We start from the raw sequence: 14,549 nt of genomic DNA, 5'->3' as shown, positions 1-14,549 counted from the left end.
CTCCTCATTTTCTGCCCATTACCTATAACTTCAGTAAAACGCAGTGCTCCACTTTTTAAATGAAGACTATCGTCGACTGACTGTATTCGAAAAAGGCAACGTAGTCTACCTAACATCTTCGATGTCCAACCGCCTGTTCCAGTATGTTTGAAACATGTAAATATTTTACACTTTTTAGTTTTTTAGAAACTATGTTTGTATGTTTTATAAACAGACTCGACTGAATAGCAGCAGTCTACAGGTACTTCTGCTAGCCCACCCTCGCACTGATGGGCGAGGGAAAGAAATAACAAAAACGAAGGAAAAAAGTGTTCAGCAACGACTCTATTTTTAAATAGCATTTCCTTCCGTCGGGGTATAGCAGTGGCTGCTGCAGGCCGTGCAGCGTCACTTTCCGAACTTCTTTCATTTTTTTATGGTTTTTCTTCCTGGATTTGGCGTGGAACGGAAGTATTCCCCACTGCAAGTACTGTACACGTTGCCGGCCACAAAACGTATAAAACTTCATACTAATAACACGTACTGGCTACTTCACGAACTAGATGTCAATTAGAGCAATTCTGATTTACAGGAAATTGCCGCTGAGATACCCTTTCAAATAACGATCCGTGTTCCAGCAACTTTTAATGTGTTAAGCTGACAGTTTTCGGAAGTTTTGGGCAATCAATCAACGTCTTGTTGGGGAAGTTGTTTGCCTGCCTTTGCCAGCTTTCGATTAGTGCGCCGAACTACAAGCACACAACTCGCCTGCTGAGGGACGCTGGCGAAATTTCAAAATCTCTGTCTTCACGTTAGGTGCACGAGTGCTGCAAACGATTAAATAAATAGTGAATAATAAATAAAACTGATGTGTCGTATGAGAACGGGTATTATCATAAACTTCTACGTTTAAAGGGAACTTGGTTCAGTCTGACAATTCCCTCTTCTCGAATGATAACGACATTATATTACCGCCATTACGAAACCGAATGAATATTGGCTACTTACTACAGCTGCATCTAAGAATGCAACAAGTATACTTTGAAAACCAAGAAAAGTGTTTTACCCGCGTTACTTCTTCTTGTGCTTTTATCGCTGCGTAATTAACTGAAGTAGCCTTGTCTTAAATATTTCAGTATATAGGATAACGTTTGCCAGACTCAAAATTCCGAAACACTGACACGAGCTTGGAAAGACAGTGGAACGTATCGAGTACAAATCGATTACATTAACCTAGTGCGCATCTACCTTTCGCCCTCATGGCGTGCACACCTTCTTTCTGAACGGTGCAACCATTGGTATTTATTGTAATTTGTTATTATTGTTCAGTAACAGGCCCACATCGCAGAGCTCTATATGTCACTTGACATCTTCTAAAGTTGAAAATGCCTCCACATTCACGTACTGAAAAATGACTGTATGCCACTGTATGTGTCAATCCCTGTGCTTTATATACGACAGTGGCAGCAGACTAATTATAGCGTTGTATTTCTGGACTGTGGCAAAGTAGAAACAAAAGTGATTCGAAGCATTTGAGATGTGGAGCTCCAGACGAATGTTGAAAATTAAGTGTACTGATAAGGTAACAAAAGAGGAAGTTCTCCACAGAATCGGAGAGGAAAGGAATGCATGCAGAACACTAACAAGAAGAAGATCAGTGATGTTGAATACAAACATGAACTAAGTCTCTCGAGAGATTTAAGTTTCCCGTGGTGTCCCTAAAGCGATTAAAATGAATGTCCGGATGGGTCCAATGAAAAATACGTGGCCAGTTTCCTTCCCCGTCACTTTCCTACCCCAAGGGATCAGAGCCTTATCCTCCTTCCCACTTCCTTTGCCTTCCACGCAGGAGTGCTAGGCGTAGACTGCATCACGCGGCTTCTACCAACATCTGCCCTAAATTAAACGAAGCAGACAGTGTCGGACAGCAGCTAACTGTCGCACACTCTGACCCAGCTCAGTGGCAGAGAGCCAGTAACTGTGAAGGTTAGCCGCTGTGCTCGATACACAGCACAGTACAGCACGGGCAGCTGTGTCTGCGATTGCGCGTCCCCACCTTCCTGCACCGCAGCCGGAAAAAGGGGAGACGAGTACGCGCGATTGCCTTCCCTTTGGGCTGTTGTGACCCAATTCGACGCCTTCGCTGAGTGCAGCAGCAGCGGCGGCTCCGGATTCGACAGGAGATCCGCCTCCTTCCAGTAGCAGACATGTCCGGATTTTTTGCGGCCACGCCAGTAAATCGAACAGGCCCCAACTTTTCCAGCTTGGCACAACTGCAGCTGGCTGACGCGTATCATGTGAATCAGTTCGTTGATAAATGAATGATGACGGAATTCGACTGTATTTCTCACTCTTTCATGATATTTCCCAAATAGTTGTAACTAATGGTTCGATTCGTCAATGTATTTCTCCTACTCATTTTAGACATTGGATTAAAAGAAATGAATTCCAATTTCATCACAGTCGTACTCTGATGAAGAAACTAATGCCCTGTTCATAAGTTATGCAGAGCATAAGCTACCTCCCGCACCCACTTGAATTGCATTCTGAAATAAATTAGCTTGTTGTTTGGTCCTTAAAAAAAAAAGCGTACACACACACACAAACACATACACTCGCAGGTATGTTGCCCTGGAAGTTCGACATCGTACGAGTACATGGTTTCAGCATGGTGGTTGCCCAGCGCATTACGCAGTCGAAGCACGTGACGTATTAAACCGTGATTACACATGGTTGGGGGATCGGCAGAGGTGAACTTGTTAATTGGCCCGCTAGGTCGCCGGATTTCTTTCTGTGGGAATATTTAAAAGATAAGATGTACAAGCAAGTGCCAATAGGCCGTGAAGACATGGTCGACTGCAGCAGAAACGCCTGTGCTGACATTCCCGCAGATATGCTTCTGTCCTGTGTACGGTCATTTGAAAACGGGATCATTAAGTCTATCGAAGTTGGTGGTACTTCGTTTGAACACTTACTCTGATTCGTCTCGAGCCACGGCCACAGTCGCGCGTCGAATAGTCCCCTGTTCGATATGTCGGAGGGAAACAACATTGTGAGTAGATTTCTTTAAAGTCAGTACCTCCATTAGACTGTTTTTTAGTTGCAGTGTTACATTTACACGATCATGATTTCGGTTTTAAAGTGCCATTATCAAGTTTTTTAATGTTATACCGTGCCTAAGATGGCATACTGTCGTATTTAAAATACTGACTTTAAAGAAATATATTATGACTGTGGCCCAACATTATGAAAAAATTATTAAATTGCGAATAGAGTTTTCAATTAGAAGTTGTCAAATACTGGCCTGTCCTACCCTAGCAGCATGGAGGTGGGGGTCTCACGTCCCACTGGATATTCAAGGGCCGTTCAGTAGCATGTCGTAAATTACGTTTGTGTACGAATTTCTATTCCTCCGATTACAGCGCCATCTGTGGCAAAACGAAGACAATCCTTCAGACAAAACGTATGTAGATTTTACCGTAGAATCGCAATCCGCAATAAAAAATGGGGGTTCCCATTGAAGATTTCAAAATTGGCCTCGCCACCCACGCACGGGGTGGCATGGCGGGTTCGGTGTGATATCGTTGGATGTCCCCATCCGAGACAAAGAAACTGGAATTATAGCTTATATGTAGTTTTCGAGATATTTCAATGTCTTCGGTTAAAATGAATACCCTGTACATATACGCGCAGTAACAAATACCGCGCGGAGTAGCCGAGCGGTCTAGGTGGTCTTGTCACGGTACGCGCGGCTGGCCCCGTCAGAGGTTCGAGTCCTCCCTCGGCCATGGGTGTGTGTGTCGTCCTTAGAATAAGTTAGATTAAGAAGTGTGTAAGCTTAGGGACCGATGACCTCAGCAGTTTGGTCCCATAAGAACTTACCACAAATTTCCAGAAACAAAAAAAATTAACAAATATGCGTGAAATGTGCCTGAAAAGGGAGGGTGCTGATGCTGGCTTCCTGTTTGAGCTAGGAACATGGGATAAAAGTTTTTGGTTTAGCCCGGACCAGCGGCCATTTGTATAGCCATTCGGGCGTCCGTGTTCCTGTAGCTATGTTACAGTATATACAGCAAGGTTTGAACGACGAACCGGAGCTGGCGCTCAGACAAATTGTGCAAATCGATTAATTCATTTTGCAAAATATTTTAAATGGGATGAAATGAGTGCTGAGCGAATGGCACCATTTGTATGCGAAACAGTTCGGATCTTACGTGCAAAACGTCACTTGTAGAAAACTTCGGACTGGAGCGAGGCTGACGGTTCACATTTGGTCCACCGGTGTGTCCGATCTTAGTCTGATAAGTTTTAACAACTTGAAAAATTCTTGGTTCGTTTCGAATTTACATGTTTTCCTGGGAAGTTTTTCAAGCACGCGGCTTCTATAGTTTCAACTTCTATGAATTGGTCGAAACTTCGCAAGTAGGTAGATAAATGGATAAAGTCAAAGCGAAGTTTTTCTTATCCAATAATGTTCATCCGTTGTCGTGGTACGATGTAAGTTAAATGTAGCACGTAAATACGTTCATCCGTGAACTGAACGCGCGGAAACGGTTTAACGTGAATTAAATAAATAAGAAATGCATTCCTGCGATAAAATTGAAAACTCGCTTTCAAAAATCTAGCTTCATTCGTATTTTACGTGCAAGAAACACGTTTTTGTGAGTTTTTGGGGCGCACCACTTCTATGTTTCAAACTTGTGCGAAACGGTAGAAATTTTGTAGGAAGGTAGACAAATACGTGTAATTAATTGCTGTCCTGTTGTTTTGTGAAAGGTTTAGCCGTTGCCACAATATAAGCAACATGGTTCGAAAGATAATAAAAACATACACTGGATCAGGCATGTCCCCAGTCAACAAAAATTTCAAAATTATGTCAGAGTGAGATCTGGGAAGCAGAATTGAAAACGCTCCTATCGTAGCACCAAAAAAGGCAAATATGTCCTGAGCAGAGTTAGGGATGGAAAAAAAGAAGTACTAGCTGTTCGACTTACTTGGCAGCTTCAGATAAATTTAAATGAAGGATCTTGACATATTCGCTGTGTTTTACGAGTTAAACCCACTTCCACAAAGCAGCGAGTTTTCTTATACCCACTTCCTGTTACTTGTACGGGGAATGATGTAAGAACAAATAGACACAAATTTATTTGTTTCTAGAGAGTGGGATCCATCTACAACAGGAAATATCCTTGAGTGTGGGTGCATCTATAATAGGAAATATCCCAGAGTGAGAATGCATGCATCCTAAACCTTAATGACACGTTGTAACATATTGCATGACATGACTAATGCCATGTTGAATGACATGTGTCATGTAATACGACGTGACATCATGTGTCTTGTTACTTTACGTGACACGATGCATTGCATTACATGACATGGGTTCTAATACGAACAAATAAAAACACGCGAATATATCAAGGGCCCTGAGCACTATGGGACTTAACATCTATGGTCATCAGTCCCCTAGAACTTAGAACTACTTAAACCTAACTAACCTAAGGACAGCACACAACACCCAGCCATCACGAGGCAGAGAAAATCCCTGACCCCGCCGGGAATCGAACCCGGGAACCCGGGCGTGGGAAGCGAGAACGCTACCGCACGAGCGAATATATCAAGATGTTTTGATTAAAAAATCATAATGCAACAAATTAAGCCATTACGGGAAAGGTGTTGGTCATGATGTATGATACAGGCAGCGCTGGTCATTAGTGCTGAGTATCGAGGTCTACAACTAGCGTGTGTATTTCTATGTTCATTTCTTATAACCCGCTTGGACTATTATGATGTGTATTTAATTACGAGCACAGTTTCGGCTAGTGTCCCGTTTTAAAGTAACAGCTAAAAGACCTATTCATTGTCAGGGATACATTGACTCCTAAAAAATTTGTGAGCGCGAAATTTAATATTAAAAGCTATACCACTTTGTAACTTTAAAAAAATAATTTGACTTGTGCAAATTTTTGAGCATAGAATGTCTGCTAAAATAGCTTTGATGTTTTTGAAATTTCTGTTGCTACAGCTGTTACTTGAAAAATGCACAACAGCCCAAATCGCAATCTTAAATACACTTTTTAATGACAGATCAGGTGGAAAATTTCATTACTAAAATAATTTTCAGTTGTGTTCAAGTATTTTAGAACTATCATATTTCAAAGTAATTACGTTTAAATATGTAGATTTTCTTACTGTGGTAAGTTGGGTTGGGTTGGATTTAAAGCGTAGTGTACAAGTCAGTGCGTAACAGCTTCTCTCGATGATCCGAGCTTTATGAAAGTGTACTACCAAACGTAAATACTCTTCTAGTTAAGTGAGGGCTACTATGAGCGGCAGTAAGGAATATTCAGAATGCTTTATGACTTATTGATCTCAGTGACTCTCGCAGCATTTGGAGCACGCCTCGGCACTGTAACAGTATTATGATTAATAACAACATATTATGGGATGCATATGACGTTGAGTTGTTATTCGCGTAGCTATTTCAGCCCGTTTTCCAAAAGCTATTGAATTTACACCTTCGATATTTCTAATTTAAGTCATATGCTATGTATGATATGCTATGTATGATAAATCATATTTAATATATTATGTTCTGGACACGTGTAAATAAATAAATAAATTTAAGTCGATTTCCATTCAACTCACAGGTAGGCTACTGACGCAGTAGGTGAGAGTGTTCTCCATGCAGTATACATAGATATATCTAGACAGTCCAGCCGCACAGTTACCTATGTAACGTTACCCATTTCTCAGTCCCCTGGTGAAGAATCTTGAAATAAAGCAAAGCTGTCTGAATATATGGGAATAGCTAAAGTGAAAACTGCCCACGAGGCGGGACCGTCAGTGCGAAGCAAGACTTCTGCCGGTGGAGCTACGTGAGCAACAAGTACGAATGCCAACTAAAGAAGTTAATACAAAATTCGCTAAACAGATGGCTATTTCTTTCATTCCACAAACACAGCAAAACAAAAAACCGTCACAGTTGGTAGTTACAGATGTTTAGTCTAAAAATTTCTAGATCGTTTCTCAGCATCAAAATACAATCATGGAAGTAACAAGTACAGTCAACGCACATTTATCTGTGGAATGAAAAGTCTTTCATTTAACTTCTGTCGTCATTCTTTCGGTATAAATAAAATTGTATAATAAAGAAGAGGAGATTGGAATGTTCAGTGGTACGAAGCGTACGAATTTATTGCGAGCAGTGAAACTATTTATGTGGCTTTCCGACGTCACCGGAGCCGTGTAAAATTAATTGCGGGTGGCGAGCCCTAGAATTCAATTATTTGCTGTGATTGTGAGCAGCCGTCGTCAAATGACATTCTGCACATAGCTGCGACGCGCGGAATGTGTCGGGGCAGCCACGCCAGCGGAACGGTGGCGGCAGCCCGTGCGTTTCCGCTGCTTATAACTAACTTGCCGTGAATATGCACCTCTCTGGACTGCGACGGGACGGCACGCGAACGTTTCCAGCTGGGTGGGGGCTCTCGGGAAGTCACGAGCCATGCTGCATTGAGTTGTTAGAAAGAATCTTAAAACAAACACTATTTAGGAATGACTTTTTTTGTCCATACTGAAAGGTCCCCTTCGAAAAATTTATTAATTACTGTGCTGATAAACCTCTTACGTTATTTGATTTTCAAACAGCTGAGCAAAACTGACTGTACTCAGACATCTCTCTCTTTACTTATTCTGATCATCACTAAACTGACACACAATGTTTTTAGCGCAACGCAGTCTGACTTTCAATAATCCCTACAAAACAATGGCCCTGACTAACAATAACCTATACCTTTCATGAATCACTTGCCTCACAAAAATCTTCGTTACTCAAACTATTGCAATACAGCGTGCGCCAATACTGCCAGCTGAATAAAAGATTCTAACTACTGAAGGTACTAACTACTATATATATATATATATATATATATATATATATATATATATATATATATACTCTCCCCACATAACCCACTGCTGGCGGCTCACCTCCAACTGTGCAACGCTACGCGCTGTTCACATCCAGCTGCCCAACACTACAATAGCGAATATTCCAACAATGCCAATCAGCCACAGACTGCACACAGCACAGCCAGTGATTTTCATACAGAGCGCTACGTGACGTTACCAACATAAAAACCTAAACAGCCTATTTACAATACTACCACCTCCAAAAATGTGGAAAGCAAAGAGCTAGCAGCAGAAGAAATTTGTTTCACAGTATCGAAGATGAAGAAGTGCTCATGGTTTTTAAGTTATGCATTTTACAGCCTATGTGTACTAGACGTTTTTGCTTCGAAAGATCGTTTCTCATATCCGTGAACATTCTGTTATATCCCTGAATACTGACCTTTCCTCCTGGGATACCACGTGTATTAGAGACTTGAGAGACTTTCTTGTAATGACTACACAGACAGCAGTTGCCTATCAGCATGTTAAAATGGACAGTAAAAATCAAGCAGGGGAAGGATCATGTCCATGTGCACGTTTATATTCCTCCTAATAATACCACGGCGCAGTCACATGCTCACAAGAATCTCATTGAAATGAAGTTAATTTACGAGTGTATTGAGCAGTATACGTCACACTAACATGTATTAAAAATCCGTACTGCAGTTGTCCAGCTGGAGGTGGGGCATAACGGAAAACTATGTTCTCACTCTTTACGTGATGGTAGTTGCAGGGCAGCAATTTGGAGCAAATGTCTATCGGCTGCAGCAGCAGCAGCTTCTGAGCTCCATGAATCACAACCAGATATCATCAGTTATGAACAACAGTGGGTCGAGAGAATTGGGGACCGCCAAACATCTAAGAGGACTGTAACAAGGAACACAAATATTTCTGTATTATGGTCTGAGATGAGCTGACTGCAGTCTTTACACTTCCTGTCATGAGAAAATCACTAAAATGACGTATTAAGAGCCGAGAGCGTTTCAAGTGCAACATCGATGATTTGCGTCTTTAACCACTTCGGACATAGCAGCAGATGGAGCTATGTGCGACGGCTCCCGGGATACGAAACATTCGCTGCACTGAATCAAACAACAGGTCAGTATTCTTGGAGTTCCGATGGCTAGAAAGCTACCCGTTTCTCGTCCACCAATAGGCCCGTCAGAATGAGCAGTACAATTGAAAGTCCGGTTCAATACGAAATTCATTCTGTATTATGGTTTTTAGTGGCAGATGAACTTCAAAACTGTTGACATTCGCCGCGAAATATGTGATGTATACGGACCGAACGTAATGACAGACAGTGTTGTGCGTCACTGGTGTCTTTTTTTTCGGAGAACGATCATGATGACAGTAGTGACTGTCCCTCCGAATTCACCAACGAACTTGTGGAAAAAACAAAAAGAAACAGAGAAATTCAAGAAACCCGGCGTTTCACATTATCTCAGCTATCGGACGTCTTTCCGCAGATGTCTCGCAGTTGTTTGCATGAGATCGTGGCGAAACAATAAGGATACTAAAAGTGTTGTACTCTTTGAGTTGGAAAACTCCTTTCTGAGATCAAGACATAACGAATGACTGCTTCCCTCGGCTATATTTTTCATTTTGATTGGAATCAGAAGGCCAACTGAACAGAATTGGTGATCGATGACCAGACATGGGTCTCATACGATAAGGTGCACGCAAAACTTCCGTCTGTGATGTGGTGTCAAACCGCCTCGCACAACATACAAAAAAAAAAAAAAAAAAAAAAAAAGGCATTTCAAAGATCTGTCAGCCCGATCGGTTATGAACACAGAATTTTGAGATTCTAGAGGTTTTTCTAAAAAGTCTATTTTACCTACTCCAGTATTTTAGTTAAAAGACTAACGAACATTGCCTCCCAGATAGCACTCGTACTATGTTGTGTGCTTTTTGGTGTAGATCTACTCTGACAAAGCTGTGGTCTTGTAAGATAACAGTGAAAACACCCATAGCCAATGTTGAGGTGTGGTTTTCAGAAATAAACGCACATATGTCAACTTCTCTCCTGACCTTCCTAGTAATCCAACTTAAATATCGCCGGACGTCTACGAGGTGTATGAGAAAAGTAATGAGGTTGACTTTGGATGATATGGCAACGCTGTGTTGTTCTCCTTGTGTAGCCGATGTGTTCATACTTTCCAGATGCGCAGTCCGACTAGTTTCAGCACCCCACAGCCGTCGCGTGCTTTCTGAGAGCGTCATTAGTGAAGTTGTGTTTTTGTTACGTGTGAAGCAAAGGAATTTAGAGCAACTTCATGCCGTCTAGTTTTGTGTTAAGCTTGGAGAATCAGCAAGTGTAATTGATTTGAGAAGTTCAAACAGGGCTATGGGGAGGGTTCTTTAGAAGAGCACAAGTTTTTCTCTTGCACAAATCATTTTCGAGAGGCCAAGAACTCATTGAAAATGAACTTCTCTCAGGATGACCCTCAACTTCAAAAACTGACGAAAACGTAGAACGTATACATGCTCTTGTCAGATCAGACCAACGTTTAAAAATAAGGGAGATGGGTGACTTGTTCAACACTTCACCGTATACTACATTTTGACCGAAGTTTTGTACATAAGAAAGTTTGTGCCAAAATGGTGCAAAAAACTCGCAGCTGAGCAGAAGAACAATCGAAGAAACGTTTGTCTTGGTCTTCTTGAGAGGATTGGCAGTGACTATAAGAATAGTGTGATCACAGGTGATGAACCTGGATTTTGAATTCGATCCTGAGACAAAGCGGCAAAGTGAGAAGTGGCACATAGAGACATCTCGTGGAACCGACATAAGCTCGAATGAGCAAATCAAAGACCAAAATAATGCTGACTTGCTTTTTTGACAATAGGGGTATTTTCTGTAAAGAATTTGTTCCTCCAGGACAAACTGCCATCCTAGTGCTTTACAAAGATGTCTTTGAAAGGCTCAGGAAGAGGTGAATCGAGTGAGACCAGACATTGCAGGCAACGCCCCATGTCACATGGCCACTTCCGTCGCGGAATTTTCGATCTAAAAAGGCATTCCTGTTGTTCCACAGCCCCCCATATTCGCTGATCTGAGTCCTAGTGACTTTTTTCTTTTCTCGAAATTGAAAAAATGTCTTAAAAGGACGTCATTTTGGGACTCTGAAGAACATTCAAAAAGGGGGTGACCGACATGTTAAAGGCCCTGCCGCCGCTGCGAAGACTGGGAACTACGACGGTGTATAGCTGGCGAAGGGAACTACTCTGAAGAGGGCAGTATTGTTGTTTGAAAAATAAGAACTTTGGTAGATAAAAAATCACTATCTTTACTTTTATCACACACCTCTTGTGAGTGGTTTCATAAGAAAGAATCCTGGGTGGATTTAATCCTTTATCGTCTATTCAACAGTTGTGCGTAATATCTCAACTGCAGGACAAGTGCTTTGACGTATGAGTTCGTGTATTTTATTTAACATGATAGACATAATTATGTTGCTATGTCTCATGGCAAGTGGCAGCAACATGGAAAACGATGGAAAGCAGACATTGAAGTGATAGATTTTCCTTGACTCATAATGTATAATGGTGCACAAAGGGACTCGACAAGCTTCCTCCGGAGTTCATACAGAATACAGCTGAAAGTGTATCTGTCCGAATCTCTTAGAAGTAGATTTCACAAGTAGTTTTGTACCCTCTGTAAGAGCGTGTGTCACTGTTCGCGTTGAAGGGAGGTAAGGTTCTTATTGAAAATTTGTGGTAACGTCTCATGGGACCAAGCTGCTGAGGTCTTCGGTTCCTAAGCTTATGCACTACTTAATCCAACTTAAACTAACTTACGCTGACAACGCACACACACACACACACACACACACACACACACACACACATGCCAGAGGGAGAGCCGTGCGGACCGTGACAAGGCGTCCAGAGACCGCGCGGCTACCCCTCGCGGCAAAGGTTCTGAATTTTTACTTTTAGTTCTGCCTATAACCATCTTCACACTTACACACACACACAGACACATACACACACACACACACATACACACACACAGAATACGCTTTACCATATCTAGCTCCAAGTTTGAGTGACCTGATGTGTTTTATTGCAGTGGAATATTTAACAAATGCTGTACTTTTTTTCTCAGGCGATCCGTTATCCGACTACAGCAAGAAGAAAGGATTCTTTTTTCCGATGTTCATAAATAAGAGGATTGTTGAGAAAGTTATAGTAGTTTAGCCAGACATTTTCCTTGTGTAGTCGTTAAATTCGTAAACCGAATCGACAGGCCCTTTATACGAGCCCATATATGTAGATTAAATTGTATTTCTTCCCATATATTCTCTCATCTCGTAGTCCTCATATTTTGCACTTAACGATTTTATTAATACAAAAGTGTCTCACTTTGTCTTTGCATTAGCTGTCGTTTGAAAACGCACCCTTATTCCTTATTGTTTAACTAATTTCTGTTTCAGCTCCTCCGTCTTCCATAGAAATCGTCGACCACCCACCAAATTCGAAGATAGAGATAAAAGAAAACGAGGAATTCGAGCTGGTGTGTCAGGTGAAGAACTCTAAACCGGCCGCTAAGATAATATGGTACCGAGGAAACGTCGAGCTCAAACTGGGTGAGTACAGTGCGCGCTCCTTTGTCCTACTCGTCTAAATATTTGAATGCGTCTGCTGCTGAAGCAGGAAGTTTCCAGGCGAGTTCACAGCATGAAATGAGGCAGAAGTGGAACGTGACTCAATGAGCGTAACCAGTACAATGTCTGATATATAACAATGATGTCCAAACACATCGTCGCCGGAGACACCACAGCGATGAAGGTGATATATGGGACACATACATGGGTCCATGTTGACCGAAAAAAAAGTAATGTGGTTTGATAATACATCCGCCTTCTTGCTTCCGAAGGCAGGGCAAGTTTATACGGTCCAAAGCAAACTATCGCACATTTCGCGCTCATCTGAAGAATTAATCTCACATAAAGATGAGGAATAAAAATCAATGGAAACAAGGACAAACAAATCGGCTGTTCGCACAAAACAAGATCTTCTTCCGCAATTACAAAAATTACCCTGGAACTGTTCCAAGTTACAACATTGTCATGTACCTTGGAACAAATGCCCTATTCAAATTTTAAGTGTTGTAGTCGAGAATATCTTCTGAATACTGTATTTAATCGACGGTACTCTGCTACACACTAATCATCCGTAAGTGAAATTAGATTAACAAGAAGTATTATCAAAAACGAGTTAAAATTTAGCAGGATTTTTAAACAGAAGCTATTGGTACCTAACACAAATTTCCATTCTGAAAATAGAAATGTGTGTTAGGAAAATTATTAACACATTAGAGAAAATTAGTTCATTTGCAGATATCACGCGTACCATGATAGCAGACCCTTCTCCTTGTCGAGGTACAAGATGGTGCACGAACGACGAAGTATGGCCTGACCATCACACATTATGTAACTAGTTAAAAAAATTTTCACCATAAAACTCTCCAACTGAAGAATTAACAATATCCTCTAAACAGTTATAGTATATTATACAACATCTATTTGTCTCACAACAACAGGAACAACAGAAATGCAGGAAATAACTTATGGCAGTTTCTAGTGCGTATTCCTAAAGACACTAGACTGAAACAGCCGCCATGGAACATCGTGTGTTCCCTAAGTACACTTCTAGCAGATACAGCTCTCTCCCATATAGTCATTCAACTTTAGTATCACTTTAACACAGCAGTTGTTTCAGATTCTTCACGAAACATAGTAAGAAGTTCCACTTGAGTCTACTACGTGTGGCTGTCTATTGTAACGAACCGCACACGAGGCAAAATGTGGACTGTCACTAGAGGGACACGAAACGTTTGCATATGGACCAGAATTATGGTGATCAGTTGTGGGCATTAGTTTCGGATATAGTTCATACTCTGTTTGGCAAGCTATTCTTGTAGGCATTAACAATACACGAGTAGGACTAATAATGCTTGCCAGTGAGTCGATGGTTTTTATTTTAGTAAGCCCTGCCCAGCACTAAAGGTCTAAAATTAGAATGACAGAGACTGCTTCTGCAGTGCATGTATTTGTGTAATAATACTGTCTGAATATAAACTGTGTAGAGAAGCTGTAAGCAAGGAAACAACAGTTAGTAACTGACATACCGTTTCGGTCATTTAACCTGAAATGCGTATTCATTGTAAGAAGTTAGCGATCGTAGTAGCTTCGCGTCCTGTTTGCACATGGTCGTCCGTCCTACGTATCAAAGGACGAGTACGTTTAATCTACCACCAGAGTGATGAACTACTATTGATAATTGGCTAGAGGGATTACTGCCTTGCTTCATTGTACAAGAGATTTATTGCACATTGTCCTGCGCGCATATGTCAAGACTGCAAGCTGGACGCCCCCTCCGTCTGGCATGAGCTACAGTTTGCCTTAGTACGTGCTGGTGCACAAGCCGCTGCACATCAGCACTGTTTAAAAGGTCTTCCGTGATAATGCGTTTCTTTCTCTGTGATAGACAGCTGCTTTACGCAGCAATGTACGCTGATGCGCCAAAACTTTATGATCGTCAGCTTAATAACGTGTTGATCAACAGCGGGAACGCAATAGGATGCGATTATGCGTGTCATGGATTTG

At 41.5% G+C, this 14,549-nt stretch overlaps 1 protein-coding gene across 1 annotated transcript in view; it reads left to right on the top strand.

Moving 5' to 3' along the window:
- The window catches only part of LOC124775647 (nephrin), a 169,895-nt gene that overhangs the window by 102,682 nt on the left and 52,664 nt on the right, over window positions 1–14,549 (top strand). The window contains exon 3 of the mRNA XM_047250475.1: window positions 12,375–12,527. Coding sequence (XP_047106431.1) covers window positions 12,375–12,527 — 153 coding nt within the window. The remainder of the gene's footprint in view (window positions 1–12,374; window positions 12,528–14,549) is intronic.

This window comes from Schistocerca piceifrons, chromosome 2 (genome assembly GCF_021461385.2).
Source record: "Schistocerca piceifrons isolate TAMUIC-IGC-003096 chromosome 2, iqSchPice1.1, whole genome shotgun sequence".
In the NCBI taxonomy this organism is placed as follows: Eukaryota; Metazoa; Arthropoda; class Insecta; order Orthoptera; family Acrididae; genus Schistocerca; species Schistocerca piceifrons.
The sequence above is the reverse complement of the archived record's forward strand: the minus strand, read 5'-3'. Positions and strand labels throughout refer to the sequence as shown.